The following is a 19,066-nucleotide window of genomic DNA, read 5'->3' on the forward strand; positions in this document are numbered from 1 at the left end:
AGAGAGAGAGAGAGAGAGAGAGAGAGAGAGAGAGAGAGAGAGAGAGATAGGTAAATAGATGTATCAATGATAGATGAATGATATATGGAGGGATATGTGATAGTGAATGGATAGACAGGTAGATGATGGGTGGATAGATACATACATACATAGAGATAGAGGTAGATGGATGGGGGGATGGGTCGATAGAGAGATGATAGATTGATGTAGGAATAGATATACACATATCAGAGTCCTGGCATGGCACACTCTGGGGCTGTAGCTTGATCGTCTGGGCCCCTGTTTTACATGTAAAATTCATGTGACTATATATAGATCAAAAATTACATTTATAACTATATAAACTCTACATGACACATTGATGAGTATATGAGGTAGCGTAGCACATGTAAAACTCATATATGTGACTGGAACTACCACTAAACTCTATATTTCTCACACACACACAAGAGACAGTGTGGAAGAATTGATCTCTGGTCAGCCAGGGAGGACTGGGTTCAGGTCCCACCTTGATATATACTGGCTTTGTGACCTTGGACAAGTCACTTAATCTCTTAGGGTTCCAGGAAATTCTCTAAGACTTAACAATGGAAAAAAGGGGCTGACCTGGGATTGGGAAGGGGGGTTTCTCACTGGAGAATTCCCTATCCCGATGAAACCAGAGGTTCCATTCTCATCCCTGTATAACTCGGTTTAAAGCATTATGCCAATCTGTTTTCATATTGTTGTTATCTTAGAGTTTCACCTTCCCTGGGGGGTTATGAGTACTTCCTGCTTGCTCCCTAAGCCCCAATGTGGGGTGTTTTCAGTCCTATTGGAGCCGTTAGACTGTGAGCTCCTTGAGGGCAGGTCTGTCTTTTACCTTTCTCTAGCACTTCACTCAGTGCCCGGCCCTTAGTAGGAGCTTAATAAATACGTTTTAACTCTCTCACAGCCCAGGCCCGTTTTTACCTCCACAAAGAAGGCTGTGGCGGTGATCTTGTGTTTCTCATCCCCTCTTTCCAGGAGTGGAATCAGCAGGTAAAGCACACGACAGAGTTCTTGGCAGGAATAATGCACCATGGCCCTGGGGGTTAAAGTGGGGGACACAGAACAGAGGAATTGTCTCAGTCGGTGGGAGGGGTGAAGCCAGGCCAGGCCCCTCATCATTAAAAGGGGCTTTTAAAATGGGCTCAGTGGTCTCTTCCATCTCTAAATCTGATGACTCCATGACCTTATGACCCTGTGGTTGTCCATCCTGAAACAAGGATCCGCTTAAAGGCCATCTCCTCCAGGAAGCCTTGCCTCTGATTCTCTAAATTCCTGGCAGCCCTTCCTCTGTTGTGTGATCATGTGCCCTTAGATGTGATTGTCTACTTCCTGAGAATCTCAGAGCTGGAATGGGCTCTGAGCTCAGCGTGGGTAAGGAGTCAGAGGTCCTGGCCTTTCCTACTTCTGTGACCCTTATAGAATCCCTTGACCTCTAGGGGGCTCGTCTGTTAAGTGAGCGGGTTCCACCAGATGACCTCCAAGACTCCTTCCAGCATGCAGACCCGTGATTCTCCATTAGCGTCCCTGACAGACAGCATTGAACTTCAGCTTGGCTGCTCTCCCACGGGCGCTGCCTCCCTCCTGAAGCTCTAATCGTCAAGAAGTTTTCATGGTGTTGAGCTGAGCTACAGCTCTCCATCCCTCTCTCCCCCACAATTGTTCCTGATTCTGCCCTTAGGCACCCAACGGAACAAGGCTACTGGCCTTCTTCAGCCTGGAAAAGAGAAGGGGGCAGGGGAGCAACAGGCCTAGCCTGTTCAAGGATCTGAAGGGTTGCCTGGTACAAGAGGGACCAGCCTTATCCTGCTTGGCAGCAGGAGGCAGAGCGAGGACAAATGGGGGGAAGTTAGAAAGACAGATTTCATCAGCCAACCAAAAAGCATTTGTTAAGGTCCTACTGTGTGCCGGGGACTGTGTTAGGCACAGAGGATACAGATTCAAAGAATGAAACAATAAGTTGGTCTAGACAGGACATCAGGAAGAGACTTCCAGATATTGAGAACTGCCCAGAAGTGGAATCGGCTGCCTGCAGAACTCGAGTGAGCTCTCCATCAGCAGAAGTCTTTAAGGGAAGGGTAGAGGGATTGTGGGACACTCCTGTTCTTCAGCTTTGAGCCCTCGGGGGACATTCTATCATTCTGACTTGGTGGCAGAGCCCAGACTCAAGCACACACCCTACCTCCCAGCCCAGGGCGCCATCCACTGAACCACACTGCAGTGCGTCCTTTGTGCCTCTCAATGCCCACAGGCACACAAGCAAGGTCCTAGGCACTCAGGTGACTTCTGCCTCAAGGAACATCTGCAGGCCCAGATACCCCACACCCCCAGATACCCCACACCCCCGGGGGATAGCTCTCACTGTTAACAAAGATTTTTTCTTTCTATCCACCCCAAATAGCCTCTTTGAAAGTCATCCACTGTTCCTAGCATTGGAAGCAAGCAGAAGATATCTAATCCTGTTTCCATATGTAAATCCTTCAAATATTTGACCTGATCAATCAACAAGCATTTATTAGCCTTCTACTATGCTGCCAGCGACTGAGGTAAGTCACAGAGAACAAAAGCCAGAGCAAACAATATCCTCATGTAACTTATATTCAGATACTAAACACAGATTTCATGTCTCCCTCAGTCTCCTCTTCCCCAGGCTAAGTGCCCCTAAATTCTTTCAATGGAGTCCCCAGGGGTACAGGCCTCAGTCTTCTGTCCTGGTGTGGCTGACTGCAGAAAGAAGATCAACAGCCCCTGTTATGACCTGCAGTGTGGACAGTAGGAAGTATTGGGAGGGGCTCTGGTCTAGGAGTCAACAGACCTGAGACACATGACCTTGCACAGGCTGCTTTATCTCACTGAAACTCAGTTTCCTCCTTGTAAACAAGGGATAAAAATACTTATGAAAACACAAGGACTGTTGTGAAGAGAGTACTTTGTATGCTGGAGTGTGCCATAGGTACAGGAACACTTCAGTCCAGAGCCTGGCCTCTCCCTCCCAGCCCTTCATTCCCAGACACCCAGGGCCTGGATCTGGGTCAGCTGGGAGCTTACCTGGCCAGCAGAGATACTCCCCGGTGGTGATGCTCAGCCTGGCCCATGAGCTCCCAACCACCTTGGCTCTCCAGCAGGGCAGCTTCATAAGAACAACCCATCTTCAACAAAAGAGTCTTGACCACCTTCACCACCCACCTGGTGGGGCAGCAGAAAGCTAGCATCACACCTACCCTGAGGAAGTTGGGGCTGTCTATCCCCCCCAAACACCCTCACCCCCGCCCAGATCACCTTGGCCACGGCCCTGGGCCCCAGAATGCAAATGGAGGGGGCCCCTCACCCCAGCACTGTAGGTCTCTTCATTTATCCAAAACCTCTCACACATTCTGTGTCAGGTACTATAAATTTCCATTAGGGGGTGTTAGTGCATTGAAAAAAAGATTTGGGGGGAAAATTAGCCTTGGAAATTCAAGAATAAACAGAAGCAAAATTAACCATTCTCCTGAGACTTTCCTTTATATCTACCTTCTGACATCCTTTTGTCTATAATTATGAGATAAGAACATTATGATCTGTCTTTATGTAGAGCCTATGCCCTAAGGTCCCAGGGCTAGTGGCAAAGTTGTGTCTTTTAGCTAGCCCCCACACCCTTTTCCAACCACCCAATCCTCTGGCTCCTACATCTTCTGGGAAGAAACACTGGGTGGTAGTTAGAGTGCTGGCCACGAAATCAGAAAGACCTGAGTTCAAATCTCACTTCTGATGTTTACTAGATGCATGACCCTAGGCAAAACATTTCTTCTCTAAGCCTTGGGGTTGAATTTGGTATCTCCTAAGGTACCTTATGGCTTAAATTTATTAGTTTTCCCATTTGGTTTTAGACTCCAGAGATTCTGATTTTGATTCCAGACTGTTCATTACTAGCTATGTGACCCAGAGCTGGGTACTTCCCTTTTCTGAGAGTATTTCCTTGTCTGTGAAATGGGAAGTACACCAGTGGGGGCTCATGAGCTATACTGTTGGGGCTGACCTTAGACTCTGAGTGAGCAGTGATTCCCTCAGGACCTAACTAACCTGTGTGAATACTAATGGGGTGTTACACTTACATTGAATACCTACCAGGACTGTTCTGGAAAAACATTTTGGAAATCTGACATGTGCTTATGAAAATGTGAGTGACTTTAGTTGAAACTGCCAGAAACAAATGAATCACATATAGCTGCTGACCTAGATTAAAAGCTCATCAAATCTCAGGGCTAGAAGGGACATTGAAGGACATCTACCCACATCTGACCACTCATCATTGAAGGAACCATGCTTCCCTGGCCAATTTCCTCCAGGTGCTTTAGCCAAGATGGGTGGGGCCAGAAATCCCAGGAAATTACCTTGCATTGGCCACTCTACATTCAGTCTGTATACACTGCTAAGAAAAGGTGTTGACTTGTTCTCACTTAAGGGTGAGAGGCAGCTAGGTAAGTGGGGATAATCATTAAGAGCTGGCATTTAAGTAGGGACTTAATGTTGGCAAAGTATTTTATGTACATATCTCATAGGTTCAATTCTCTGCTGCTTACTCCCTGGGCAAGGTTGGGTAAGTCCCTTCCCTCTGGACTATAATTTTCTTATCTGGAAAATAATCTTTGAGGGTCTCTAAGATCTTTTCCCATTCTAAATCTTGTGGTCAGTTCTTGCTCTCCACCCTTGCCTCCCAAATAACTTGGTTTCACCCTAAGGAATGTATGTTTTATACACTTATGTTCATAGGAAGGAAGGAAAGCATTAGCAGATTCCCTGGCTGTGCTTCTGTTTCCCCTTGTATTGCCAAATCTAATGGATGGTTCATTGGAAGTCAGGGCTGCTAACAGGAGCCGAGATTACCAGACAGGGATGAAGATGGAGCTCGGGCCATCCCTGAAGCTACAGTTTTTGCCAGGTAAGTTCAGGCCAATGTGGTAATGGACCTGCACCAACAGAGCAAGGAGTAACTGGGGATAGATGCGCCTCACTCGGCCCACGCAGCTGTTGACAGAGAGGAGCTCACACAGGCCACTGGCTGCCTAGAGTGGAGTCAGAGGGAAGGAAAGTGAAGTTCAAGGTTATCTCTCATGGCTCACCAGGCTCTCCTCCCCCACTCCCCTTGGGAATACCCTGTCCCTCCCTGGAGGGAAGCCAGGACACTAAGCAAAAGCTTTAGAGGCTTTAGCCTTTCTCTACTAGGCCACCGTGTGGGAAGGGCCCACCTAAACACATTATCTCTCTGAGGGAAGCAAGGATGAACCCAGCCGCCGGGGCTCCAGAAATACCTATCTCAGCTGAGGGCTTAGAGGAAGAGAGAAACCACAAGGTTCTGAATTTTCTGCTCTCTTTGTCTAAAGACTCAGTACATTAAGCTGAATATGTACATAAGCAATATTGGTTGCTTGATACCAGTCCAACTAATGGACCAAAGGATGTTGGGCAAGTTAGATGAAATAAAGAAAGGAAGGATACACATACATACACAGTTAGGTACAGAAACACATTTCATTCAATAGGGAAATGGGAGGGAAAGGGGAGAAGGAGAGGAGAGAGAATTAGAGGGACGGTAAGAATAAGAGAGAGATTAGGCTTAAGCAAAACAATCTAACTAATGATGTACAAAAATATCCTTATGAATATTTTTTTGAGGTGAGAAAGAATGGGAAGCTAAAAGGGGTGCCCATAAGCTGGAGGATAGATGAACAAGTTAGGGGATATAAATGTGATGGAATATTAGTGTGTTGTAAGAAGTGATGAGGAGGAATAGTTTCAGAGAAACCTGGGAAGATTTGTATGAACTGGTGCATAATGAAGTGTGTAGAACCAGAAAAATTTATACAATGATAGCAATATGGTCAATTTTGAAAGAATTAGGAACTTTTATCAATACAATGATCAACCAAGATTCTACAGGACTAATGATAAAAAGAAGACTACTGTAATGGGAATGTAAATTTTAAAGATCTTCCCTGCCCCTAGGCTAAAGTGCACCTGGAGCCTGGGGTGGGAGGCTTGTTTTTCAGTAGATACTTTTTGATTGGCCAGTGAGTCAATAAGGTTATTACATTCTCTGAGCCAGGAGAAGGGTATATAAACCCTGATTTGAGGCTTTGTTTTGGGGCTCACTTTGAGAAGTGTTCTGTGATTTGATATGGATTCTGGGAAGCCATTGTCCTGAGCCCCCCGGCTTTGAAAAAACCCAGATGTTGAAACCCAGATGTTGACTGGGTATGGATGTAATGGTTGGACAGTTTGGAAATCTGTCTATTAGATCTGTTTCTGTCTTGATAATTCTGTCTGTGTACTTTGAAGTTCGGGGTGCTGACCTTTTCCCCTAAACAAGGTAAATGATATATGTCTGACTGATTAAAGTAAGCTTGTTAACCCATTTTGAGTTCCTTTCCTTTAACAAAGCAGATCCAAGAACCTGTGGTGGCAGCAACCCTGAGGACGCTTGGGGTGCTTGCTGCTACAACTACTCACCTCCTAATAGAGAGGGGGAGAACTCAGAGAACAAAGTACTTTTTTTTGACATGGACAGTGTGAAAATTTGACTATATATTCTTTGTAATAGAGTTTTTTCTCTTTAGTTCTCAAAATGGAGGGGTGGGAGAAGGTGGAAAGGCACCTTTTTGCTGATTGAAAAAAATTAAAATATGATGTTAAAAAATTGAACAAGTCATAAATGAACTCACAAAGAAACAAGCCCCAAGACCATATGGATTTCTAAGCAAATTCTACCAAACATTTAAAGAATTCCAATACTACACAAAATAAGGTTGATGGGGAAAATATCAGCAATCTGAGATGTGCAGACGGTAGCAGTCTGATGGCAGAAAGTGAAGAGGAATTAAGAAGTTTCTTGATGAAGGTGAAAGAGAAGAGTGTCAGAGCTGGCTGGAAGCTTAACATTTAGAAAACTATGATCTTGGCAACTGGTCCCATCGCTTCCTGGCAAATAGAGGGAGAAGAAATGGATAACAGTGTCAGATTTTATATCCTTGAACTCAAAGATCAATGCAGAAGGCTACTGCAGCCATGAAATTAAAAGACCCTTGCTCCTTGGGAAAAAAAAAGCTATGGCAAAATCTAGACAGCAGACTAAAAAGAAGAAACATCACCTTGCTGACAAAGATCTGTATGATCAAAGCCATCTATGTTTTTTATGGCAGTGAGAGTTGGACTACAAAGAAAAGGGGACAGCAGAGGATGAGATGGATAGATAGTGTCAAGGAAGCAATGAACATGAGCTTGGACAGACTTTGAGAGATAGTGGAGGATAGAAGGACCTGGTGTGCTTTGGTCCACAAAGGGGTCATGAAGAATTAGACACAGTTGAACGACTATAACAATTACAACAGCTACTACTACTACATAAATTGTTGGAGAAAATAGGAAAAAGGGGTTCATCAAAGTCACAAATATGGTCTTGATACCTAAATCAAGGAGAGTCAGACTGTAGAAAGAAAACTATAGGCCAATATCCCTAAAGAATGTTGATGGAAATATTTAAATAAAATATTAACAAAAAGCCTTCAGCAACATGTCACAGATATTACAGACATAACTAGGCTAGATTTATATCAGGAATGCAGGATCAGTTTAATATTAGGAAAACTATAAACATAATTGGTCATACTAATAACAAAAACAATGAAAATTGTATTACATCTATAGATGCAGAAAAAGTTTTGACAAGATACAGCACCCATTTTTATTAAAAAAAAAAAACAGTAGAAAGCATAGGACTAAATAGACCTTTCCTTAAAAATCATATGTAGTATCTACCTAAAACCAAGAAGCAACCTTATGTGATAGTAATGGCAATTAAAGATTCCCCTGTATTGGCTTGGTTTTCAAATTGATTGTGTTAAAACCCAGAGTTTGTTAATCCTACCTGTGGGATGGGCTTGTTGATGTGAAAAGAAAGTCCTGAAGTGGGAGGAGCTGGTGACGTAGATTGGGAGAGACACTAGAGAGAGGCGGAAGATCTTTTTGGAAGCAGCACCTCGTGGAGAGAGAGAGACTAAGAGAATTGCTGGTGGCCGCTTTGAATTGCCCTGGACTTTTGAGACCTGCCCCCTGAGCTGCCAAGGACTGAGGAGACATGGCTGTTTTGCTGGTACTTTGTCTGTCTGTTTTGATGTTGTTTTGCCAGATTTGTCCACTGGTGAAAGACAGTCCTTTTGTTGAAGAAGTCCTGGAACCTGGCTGTTCGCTAAGAAGCCCTGAGACTGTCCTGCAGACAGAGAGTGAATACTGTCCACTGGTGAGGGACAGTGCTGTTGTTGCAGGGGTCTGGAGACTGTCCTGCAGACAGAATGAATACTGTCCACTGGTGAAGGACAGTGCTGTTGTTGCAGGGGTCTGGGAGCCTTTCTGTTGGTTCAGAAGCCCTGAAGAAGGATTTTCTTGTTGTATGTTTACAGAAATCCTGGGAGAGGGCTTTGCTAATGTGTTCAGGGGTGGGGAACTTTTGACCTTATGTTTGGAAACTAATCTCCATTTGAGAAGAGGGGCTTTGTGGTGGACTTAATTAAGGTATAGCCTAGGGGTGGAGAAGTATTTAGAACAGAGACTTTGTAATTGATTGAATGATTGGAAGGTCCTGGGGTGGGGTAGTACTTGGAGATTATTTAATCACACTTAGTAAATGCTGTATTTTGAATGATGTCATGTTTTGATCTTCTCTGTTCTGGGTTTGTTACTGAATAAAATAGAGAGCACCTATGCTGGTATTTTGAACCTGGGAAGTTGCCTTTGCTTGATATTACATTACACCTTATCTGTAAAGGAGATAAATTAGAGGTCTTTCCAATAAGGTCAGGACAAAGTGAGGATGTCCATTATCACTATTACTATTCAGTATAGTCGTAGAAATGTTATCTTTAACAATAAGAGAGAAAAGAAATTTGGGGGAAAAAAGCGCAGGCAAAGAGGAGGCAAAATTGTCACTTTTTTTGCAGATGATAAGATGGTTTACCCAGAGAACCCTAGAGAATCAGTTAAAAAAAAACAACTAAGTGAAACAATAAACAATTTCAGCATCATTTCAGGATATAAAATAAACCTCCACAAATCATAAGCCTTTCTTATATTACTAAAAAAATCCAGTGTGAAGAGATAGAAAGAGAAATTCCCTTTAAAATAGCTATAGATAATCTAAAATACTTGGAAGTCTACCTGCTAAAACAAAAACTATGTAAACACCATTACAAAACACTTTTAATACAAATATAGATCTAAATAATTGAAGAAATATTCATTGCTCATGGGTAGATCAATCCAACATAATAAAAATGATAATGCTATCTGAATTTATTTACTATTTATTAATTAATTTATTATCCAGGGCTATAACAGTCAAGTTACCAAAGATTTCTGTTACAGAGCTAAACAAAATAACAAAATTCATCTGGAGAAACAAAAGGTCAGGAATATAAAGGGAATTAATGAAAAAAGTAGGAAGGGGGCCTAGTAGTATCAGTTCTCAAACTATACTACAAATTGCAACTGTCAAAACAATTTGGTGCTACATAAGAAATAAAGAGATTTATGAGTGGAATAGATTAGATACAAGATGTACAGAAGTAAATGAGCACAGCAATCTAGTGTTTGATAAATCCAACAATCCCAACTATCGGGACAAGAACTCACTATTCAATAAAAACCATTTGGAAAACTGGAAAGAAGCAGTCTGGCAGAAACTAAGTATTGACCAACATTTCACATCCTATACCAAGACAAGCTATAAATAGGAACATAAAGGTTGACATAAACAAATTAGAGGACCATGGAAGAAATTACCAGTCAGTTGCACAGGTAGGAAATAAGTCCATAACCAAACAAAAGATAAAGAGGCCCACAGGAGATAAAACTGGACAATTTTCTTATATAAAATGTAAAAGGTTTTTTTTTTCTCCACAAACAAAATCAATGCACCTAAAGTCAGAAGAGAAACAGGAAATTGGGGGGAGAGGAATCTTTGCAGTAAGTTTCTTTCATATAGGTTTCATTTCAACTATATATTTATATATATATATATGTTATATACAGAACTGAGAAAAATTTATAAGAATAAGCTATTCCCTAGTTGAAAAGTGATCAAAAGATATGACTAGGCAGTTTTCAAAGGAAGAGATCCAAGCTATCAAAAGCCATATGAAAAAAAAAAACATGTTCTAAATCAATGGATAACTAGAGAAATGAAAATTAAAACAATTCTGAGGTACCACTTCACATTAATTAGATTGGTTACATTGACAGAAATGACAAATACTGGATGGGTTGTGGGAAAATAAGTACATCCATATGGCACTGCCAGGCACAAATTCCTGTGATTGTCATAACTAACTAGCATATGTATGTGTATATATTTTTATATATATATATGTGTGTGTGTGTGTGTGTGTGTGTGTGTGTTTGTGTGTATGTATGTATGTGTATGTATATATACATACACATATATTTATACATATATAGCACTTTAAAAAGATTTTTCAAAGCACTTTAGAACTATTACCTCATTTAATCCTCATGACAACCTTCAGAGACAGGTGCAATTTTTAATATCCATTTAACAGATAAGAAAACAGAAGCTAAGTAACTTGCCCTGGATCATACAGCTAGTAAGTGTCTGAAGCAGCTCCAGAATCCAGGGTACACCAAAAGTCCCGGTGGAAGATGGGGAGGGGAAGAGATATAGTTGGTCTAACTTTGGGAGAGGAAACTAACTAGAGAAGACTTGCTGCATGTGTAAGCACAGAATCAGTGAAGGCTGGAAATGTAGGCAGGGCAGATCTAGACTGTGAAGGAAAACTGACAAGTTTGAACTTCATTCGGTTCTTTAACAAAAATATTGTCCATGACAGAGTAGAGAACAGAGTCTTAGGCCACTCTACAAGAGACTATATCATAAAGTACTTTTTATGTGAACCAATTGTCATCTCTGTCTGGCTAGCAAATGTTAACACATTGATGAGGGCTTGAGATAAGTTTTTGAGTGAGTATAGACCTACAAAGTACCTTGAACCTGTTGTGGCTTTGTTTGAGGCCATGGCGCATTGTGTAACCCATCAGGTAGTAAAGAATAGATGTAGTGATAATGGTACCAACCGATTTAATAAGCAAACAAATGTAAAAACAGAAGAAAATAATGAATGAGGGAGTCAAGATGACAGAGTAGAAACAGGACCTCCCCATGGCTCCGGCTCCCACCTCCTCCAATCCATGTAAAAGGGGACTCCAAACAAACTTTGGAGCTACAGAACCCACAAAATGGCACAGGGAAGATAACCTCCCGCTGAGGACAGCCCAGCAGGCCAGCAGCAAGTGGCCAGCACAGTGCTCTGAGAGCCAAGCCCAGCCCCATGAGCCAGAGGTTTTAGCCCCAGTGCGAGCCTGACCAGCCGCCGACTGGAGGGACTCCAGGTCACCAGCAGCTGTGGCCGTTTCCATAATTATCAACACATAGATGCTAAGGACAAAGTGAGAGGTCAGTGCAGTGTGGACTTTGGGACCCAGTAGTTGGGAGTGCATCGACTTTTGCCCCCGGGTGGAGAAGCCACTGAGGACTGCGGCCCAGCAGCCTCCATGTGACAGCTTCAGCTCCTGGCCTGCAGAGCATAGGGGAACCAAGCAACCAGTCTGAGGGGTAATTTCTCTTGCTTTAACCTTCTTGGACCTGGATTGCAGTCTAGGGTGGAGGTCCTGGGATGTGTGACCAGCTTGTCAGAGTGTGTGGAGGCCTCAGAGAGGGCACCCATCTAATACCTTTGGCACCTGAGAAAACTCCAGTATTTGGGATGAAGCTCCCCTGTCTGGTAGCAGAGTCCTACTGTGGCAAAAAGCCCAAAAGTCAAGTTATTGAGTGGCACAATGACCAGGCAAAGGAAGCAAACTGAGCAAAGAAATCCAACATTAGACTCCTATTTTGGGGACAAAAAGAATCAAAGCATGGAACAGGAGGAAGACAGTGAAGTCAGAACTCCTGCACCAAAAGCTTCCAAGAAAAATATGATCTGCTTACAGGCCATAGAGGACATTAAGAAGCAGATAAGAGAAGTGGAGGAAACATTGGGAAGAGAAATGAGAACGATGCAAGAAAATTATGAAATGCGAGTCAACAGCCTGACTGAGGAAAATAACACCTTAAAAAAGACTAACTCAAATGGCAAAAGAGTCTCAAAAAGGCAATGAGGAGAAGAATGCCTTAAAAAGCCAAATTTGCCAGATGGAAAAAGAATCTCAAAAGCTCACTGAGGAGAAGCATTGCTTCAGAATTAGATTGGAGCAAATGGAAGCTAATGGCTTTATGAGAAATCAAGATGCTGTTAAATAGATCCAAACAAATGAAGAATAGAAGGCAATGTGAAATATCTCATGGGAAAAACCACTGACCTGGAAAATAGATTCAGGAGAGATAAATTAAAAATTATTGGACTACCTGAAAGCCGTGATCAAAGAAAGAACCTAGAAATCATCCTCCAAGAAATTCTCAAGGAAAACTGCCCTGATGTTTTAGAACCAGAGGGCAAAATAGAGGTTGAAAGAATCCACCAATCACCCCCTGAAAACGATTCCAAAAAGAAAACTCCTAGGAATATTATAGCCAAGTTCTGAAATTCCCAGATCAAGGAGAGAATATTACAAGCAGCCAGGAAGAAACAATTTGAATATTGTGGAAACACAATCAAGATAACCCAAGATCTGGCAGCTTCTACACTGAGGGATCGAAGGGCTTGGAATATCATATTCCAGAAGGAAAAGGAGCTGGGATTAAAACCAAGAATCACCTACCCAGCAAAACTGAGTATCATGTTTCAGGGAAAAATATGGTCATTCAGTGGAATAGAGGACTCTCAAGCATTCTTGATGAAAAAGTCAGAGTTGAATAGAAAATTTGACATTTCAGATACAAGAAGCAAGAGAAGCATGAGAAGCTAAACAGGGAAAAGAAATCATAAGGAACTTATCAAAGTTGAACTATTAACATTCCTACATGGAAAAATGATAATTGTAACTGATGAAACTTTTCTCAGTATGAAAATAGTTGAAGGGAATAGAAAGATATATACATATATATGTCTATATCGGAGGGTATACGGGCATATGAATACATATGTGAATGTGTGTATATATATTTACAGGTATACATAGAGGGCACAGGACCAATTTAATAGGAAGGGATGATACTTAAAAGGTGAAATTAAGAGGTGAGAGAGGAATATAATGAGAGGAGATGGGGAGAGACAGAATGGAGTAAACTATCTCATATAGAAGAGGCAAGGGAAAATGTCTACAATGGAGGGGAAGAATAGGAAGGCAAAAGGGAATGGGTCAACCTTATTGTCATTGAATTTGGCTCAGGGAGAGAATAACATACACACTAAATAGGGTATCTCACCCTACAAGAGAGTAAGGGGGAAGGGGATGAGAGGGGGGATGATGGAAGGGAGGGCAGGCTGGGGGGGGGAGGGAAGTTGGAAGCACCCACTTTTGAAAAGGTATGGGATCAAAGTAGAGAATAGAACAAGTGGGTGGTGGGGTAGGAGGGAGGGAAATATAGTCAGTCTTTTGCAATATATCTACTATGGTAATGTTTTGCATTAGCTACACATGTACAACCTATACTGAATTGCTTATCTTTCCAGTAAGAGTGGGTGACAAGGGAGGAAGGGAATGAATCTGGGAATTCAAAGTTTTAAAATCAAGTGTTTAAAAATAAAAAAAAATTTAAAAATAATGAATGAAAGAATGTCTGAATGAACTAACAATAAGTGAACCAATGGACCATCAATTCACGTGATAAGAAGAAACCTTAGAATGCAGAAGTTCAGATGCTAGAATAAAGAATGTTGGAACCAGAAGGGATCTTTAGAGATCATTTAGTTTGTGGTGGTCAAGGTGATTTGCTCAAAGTCACATAGAGTCAGGGATAGTTAGAACTAGAATACAGGTCTTCTGACTTGGAGTAAATGATGGAAGAGATGAGGCAATTGAGGAATGAGTACGCAGTGTCCTTACCGCCAAGGGTACAATGGAGGCCCGGCCCTTCTTGGTGATGGGCTTCTCCTTCAGACTGGTCAGGAGCAACTCCAGAAGGTCCCGAATGTCACAGCTGGGTTTCCGAAGAATTAGCTGCCTCCACATCTCTGCTCCATTGCTATGAGAGTGCAAAGTCAAGTCATAGAGGTGATGTGAACCTACCCACTTGCCAACAGACTCCAGATGGGTGGGAATGAAATGGGATAAAAGGGGGGATGGCATTTATCAGAGGTCATGGGTAGATATAATTCAATACAAATTGGAATGGGCTTCTTTGGGAGACAGGTAGTGAAATCCCCATCACTGAACATATTAGAGCAGCAGCTGGGTGACCATTTCTCAGAGAGAGGATACATACATAGGACAGAAAGTTGTATCAAGTAAACTCTCAATTCTCTTGAAGCTCTAAAACTCCAAAAGTGTGTGATTCTAGGATCCATGCGCTGTCAGTGATCTTCCCAAAGAATTGGAAGTGAGATCATTTAAGCATAGGCTACTTTATCTCTAACCCAATCCCCTTCCTGACTGGTCACTCCCATCACCAGAGATTCAGTGGAGAAGGCAGCGTGGTAAAGCTGGCTCTCACTTGATCCTCAACACTAATATTATGAATAATCTTTGAGTCATTTTCAAGGATAGTAAGTATAGTGGGTCATAATAATTCACATCTACATGATACATACAGATCTACATGATCTACATATGATCTACATGATCATACAGAGGGACAGGTTCTAACTGCTAACTCTGCCACCCAATATCTGCATGCCTCAGAACAAGTAGTTTAATCCTATCTGGGCCTCAGTTTTCTTGTCAAATGAGGAGGTTGAATTAGGTGGCTTCTACAGTCTCCACCAGATGCAAATCCAGTGATCTGATGGGCTTCTCATAGAATATGGTTCTTATTCCCCATTTGACAATTGAGGCAAGTGAGGCTGAGGAGGAAGAAAACTTAGTTCTTTCAGATGAAATTTGTGGAGGCACCTCAGACTGAGGCCCTGCCCCAGCCCCAAGATTGGTACCTGTCCAGTGGGAGGGGACACATGAGCAGAGCGATGACCACCTCAGTCATGAAGGAACTGGCCAGGAGGGAGATGGGCAAGAGGGCAACTTCCCGGGCTCGTGGTTCATGGATGGCACTTAGATTCATATAGATGCCATTCATAATGTCTGGTATCTAGAGGAAAATGGGATGCATAAGTAGAGGAGTGGGGGCAGATAGAAGAGAGAGGAGGGAAAAGAGAGGAGAAAAGAAAAAGAGAAAGGGCATAAAAGAAGAGAGGGAGGAGAAGGTGGAAGGGGAAAGAGGAGAGAAGAGGAAGAGAAGAAAAATCAAAGAAGGAAAAGAAAGGAAGAGAGTAGAAGAGAGAATAGAAAATAGAAGAGGAGACAAGAGAGAAGAGAAAGAGTGAAAGAAAATAGAAGAAAGAAGAGGAGAGAAGGAAGAAAAAGAGAAGAGGAAAGAAAAGAGAAAGAGGAGGAAGAGAAAGGAACAGAGAAGAAGAGGAAAACAGAAGAGAGGAGAATAAAAGGGGACAGAGAAGGATGAGAAGGAAGAAAAGGAGAGAAGGGAGAGGAAGCAGAAGAGAAAGTGGGGAGAAAGGGAAAAGGGGAAATGTAGAAGGAGGAAGAGGAACCAAGTGGAAGAAAGGAGAAAAAATAAAGGGAGAAGAGGAATGGAAAGGGACAGAAGGGAAGAAAGGAAGGGGGAAGAGAGGGACAAAGGGGAAGAGAGAGGAAAGAAGAGAGAAGGGGGAAGGAGAGGGACAGAAGGGAAGAGAGAAGAGAGAAAGGATGGGAGAGAAAAAGATGGGAGCAGAAAAGAGAAGAGGAGGGGGATAAGGATGAAAAGAAATGAGAAGAAATGGATGAGAAGAACACACAGAGAGAAAAGAGAAGTGGAAGAGACAGAAAGGAAATGGAGAAAAAGGGAAGGAAAAGGAGAGGAGATTGGGAGGAGGCAAGAGGACAACAAGAGAAAGAGGGGAAAAGATATACAAGGAAAGCCAAGTGGAGAAATAGAGAAGAAAAAGAAAGAAGGAAAAAGACACAAATAAGGTGACAGGGAGTGGGGAGTAGAGTGATGACAGGGAAAAGGAGAAAAGGAGAGAGTGTAAAGGGAAAGTGGTTAGTAAGGACAGAAAAGAAGGGGAAGAAATCAAAGACAGAACAGAGAGGATGAGATAGAAGGGAAGAAGAGGCAAGAGAAGCGGGGGTTAGTGCATAGTCTCTCTCCAGGGAGTAGACTCTGGGCCCCAGCCTGAGAGTGATGGCTCCCCTCCACAGAACAGCTCTCTCCTTCATTGTCCACCCCAGTCTGGTTGCCTGATGGGAGAGAGGGAAGGTAAAAGGGCACTCCTTAGGACTTTGCTGTCTTCCAGATGTGCAACCAGAAAGGTCTCCTGTCCAATCTCCCCATCTCTGCCCCTTTGCTGACCCAAGAGAGCTGTCCAGGGGACAGACCACCCAAAGATGGGGTGGAGGTAGGAAAGGGCAGGGTTAGGATGCCCTGCCCTAGGGAATGCCTCCCTGCTTCTACTGCTTTCTCTGGAAGCCTTCTTACCACCTCCAATACCCTGTGTCTATACCACTCCAGAACCGAGCTCAGGGTGACCTCAGAAGCCAATTGCATCATCTCTGCTGTGTCCTTTGAAGGAGTCTCCTGGTCATCCCTCAGGCCTTCCAAGGCAGCCAGGAGCAGGTTTTTCACTTGTTGGGGTCCAAGAAAATCCCCAAATTCCTGAAATTCACAGACACATACACAGAAAATTAGCCTTATTCCACTTGGTTCCAGTGGGAAGAATTAGACCCAAGGAGTGTATTTATGTTGAAAGGAGGCAGAGTCCCCATCACGGCACTTTTCATATCTTAGAGTATTTGCTCTATCTGGTTACACATACTCCTGTGATGCAGCTGTGACCACAAAGGGAAGAAAACCAGAGATAGAGATGCCTGAGGACAGGGTGAGGACAGCCAAGGAGGCGTTTTCTTTCCCAGAGCATGGAGAGCAAGACCAAAGAGTGGGGGTGAAGTGGTTTGTTTCCCTTCCTTCTTTTCCTTCTACTCTGAGACCAAAGATGCTTAATGACACTCCCCTTCTACTGGCCTTTGGGAACACTTGTACCCAGGGTGACAGTGAAGAGCAGAACACAGAAAACAGGGTGAGTAGCTGAACATTCAGCTCTATCAAGAGTGGCTGTGTGTCCTGCCACTTAGAGCCTACTATCCTACTTTGCATTCATTTTTATGCATTTTGACACATAACTGTATTTACCCTTGTTGGTAAATGACCGAGTTCTTTCTGGTAAGTGGAGAAAGGAACTAAGGTAGCACATCTAAGTGGGTGGGTGCAAAAAGCAAGAGATATTGGTTATTCTTTTTAAATGCTTATTATATTTTTCAATGAACAAAAATCTATTTTCTCTCCTTCTCACCTCTCTCTCCCCCACAATGAAAAAGAGAGAAAAATAAAACCTTGTAACAAATGTGCATGGTTATGAGTTATTTTCAAGAATGAATCTATGTTCCTGCACTTTAAATACAAGACCTCAGGAGCATTTGGGAAGTCTAAGGGCTGAGTGTGTTCAGTTAGTAATGAGCCAGTTGCTATGGGGTTGGTGTATTTGTGCATGTCTAGATGCAAGAACTGGGACAGATTGAGTTTCAAGTGACTGGCACTCCAAATAGCTTCTTCAAGACATTCCCCTTAGAGCTAACAACCTCCCCTCAGTGGGACCCAGGCTGCCCCAAGTATTGCCTTAAAAAACCCTCCCTAAAGCAGAAAGCTGGGAAATAATTTTTACAGCTAGTTTCTTTGATAAAGGCCTCATTTCCAAAAAATATAGAGAAATGAGTCAAATCTATAAGAATGCAAGTCATTCTCCTATTGATAAATGGTCACAGGACATGAACAGGCAGTTTTCAGACAAAGAAATTAAAGCTATCTATAGCCATATGAAAAAAAATGCTCTAAATCACTATTGATTGGAGAAATGAAAATCAAAACAACTCTGAGGTACCAAATCACACCTATCAGACTGGCTAACATGACAAAACAGGAAAATGATAAATGCTGGAGAGGATGTGGGAATGTTGGAACACTAATGCATTGTTGGTGGAGCTGGGAGCTGATCCAACCACTCGGAAGAGCAGTTTGGAACTATGCTCAAAGGGCTATAAAATCCTGCGTACCTTTTGACCCAGCAATACCACTTCTAGGTCTGTATCCTAAAAGATCATACAAATGAGAAAGACCCACATACACAAAAAATATTTACAGCAACTCTTTTTGTGGTGGCCAAGAACTGGCAATTGAGAGTACACCTATCAATTGGGGAATGACTGAACAAGTTGTAGTATATGAATATAATGGAATACCAATTGTTCCATAAGAAATGATGAGCAGGCAGACTTCAGAAAAACCTGGAAAGACTTACATGAACTGATGCTAAGTGAAGTGAGCAGAACCAGGAAAATATTGTACACAGTAACAACAACATTGTTCAATGACTGACTTTGATATACTTAGCTGTTCTCAGCAATGCAAGGATCTAAGACAATTCCAAAAGACTCATGATAAAAAATGCTATCCACATCCAGAGAAAGAAATATGGAGTCTGAATGCAGATCAAAGTATAGTATTTGCTCTCTTTTTTTGGTTTCTTCTTTCTTGTGGTTCCTCCCATTGGTTCTAATTCTTCTTTATAATATGATTAATGTGAAAATATCTTTAATATGAATGTATATGTGGAGCCTCTATCAGATTACATGTCATCTTGGGAAGGGGGAAGAGGAAGGAGGGAAGAGAAAATTTGGAACTCAAAATCTTATGAAAGTGAATGTTGAAAGCTAAAACTAAACAAATAAATAAATAAAAAGGAAAACCCACCCTAGTCCTTATAGAACTATTTAAAAATTGAGTTCACTATCACTGAGGATGGCTCAGTAGAGCAAAGGATGATCACTCCCAACCTGGCCCAGCCCATGA

The 19,066-nt window shown here is 42.4% G+C and overlaps 1 protein-coding gene across 1 annotated transcript in view; it reads right to left on the minus strand.

Annotated features, from left to right (window-relative positions):
* The window catches only part of LOC138165182 (maestro heat-like repeat-containing protein family member 7), a 59,537-nt gene that overhangs the window by 15,449 nt on the left and 25,022 nt on the right, over nt 1-19,066 (minus strand). Inside the window, 6 exon segments of the mRNA XM_069093311.1 lie at nt 952-1,066; nt 3,076-3,213; nt 4,894-5,072; nt 14,059-14,197; nt 15,102-15,256; nt 16,643-16,819. Of these exon segments, the coding sequence (XP_068949412.1) occupies nt 952-1,066; nt 3,076-3,213; nt 4,894-5,072; nt 14,059-14,197; nt 15,102-15,256; nt 16,643-16,819 (903 nt within the window).

This window comes from Petaurus breviceps, unplaced genomic scaffold (genome assembly GCF_028583685.1).
Source record: "Petaurus breviceps papuanus isolate PSGF00001 unplaced genomic scaffold, PetGlider_PUasm1.0 208, whole genome shotgun sequence".
In the NCBI taxonomy this organism is placed as follows: Eukaryota; Metazoa; Chordata; class Mammalia; order Diprotodontia; family Petauridae; genus Petaurus; species Petaurus breviceps.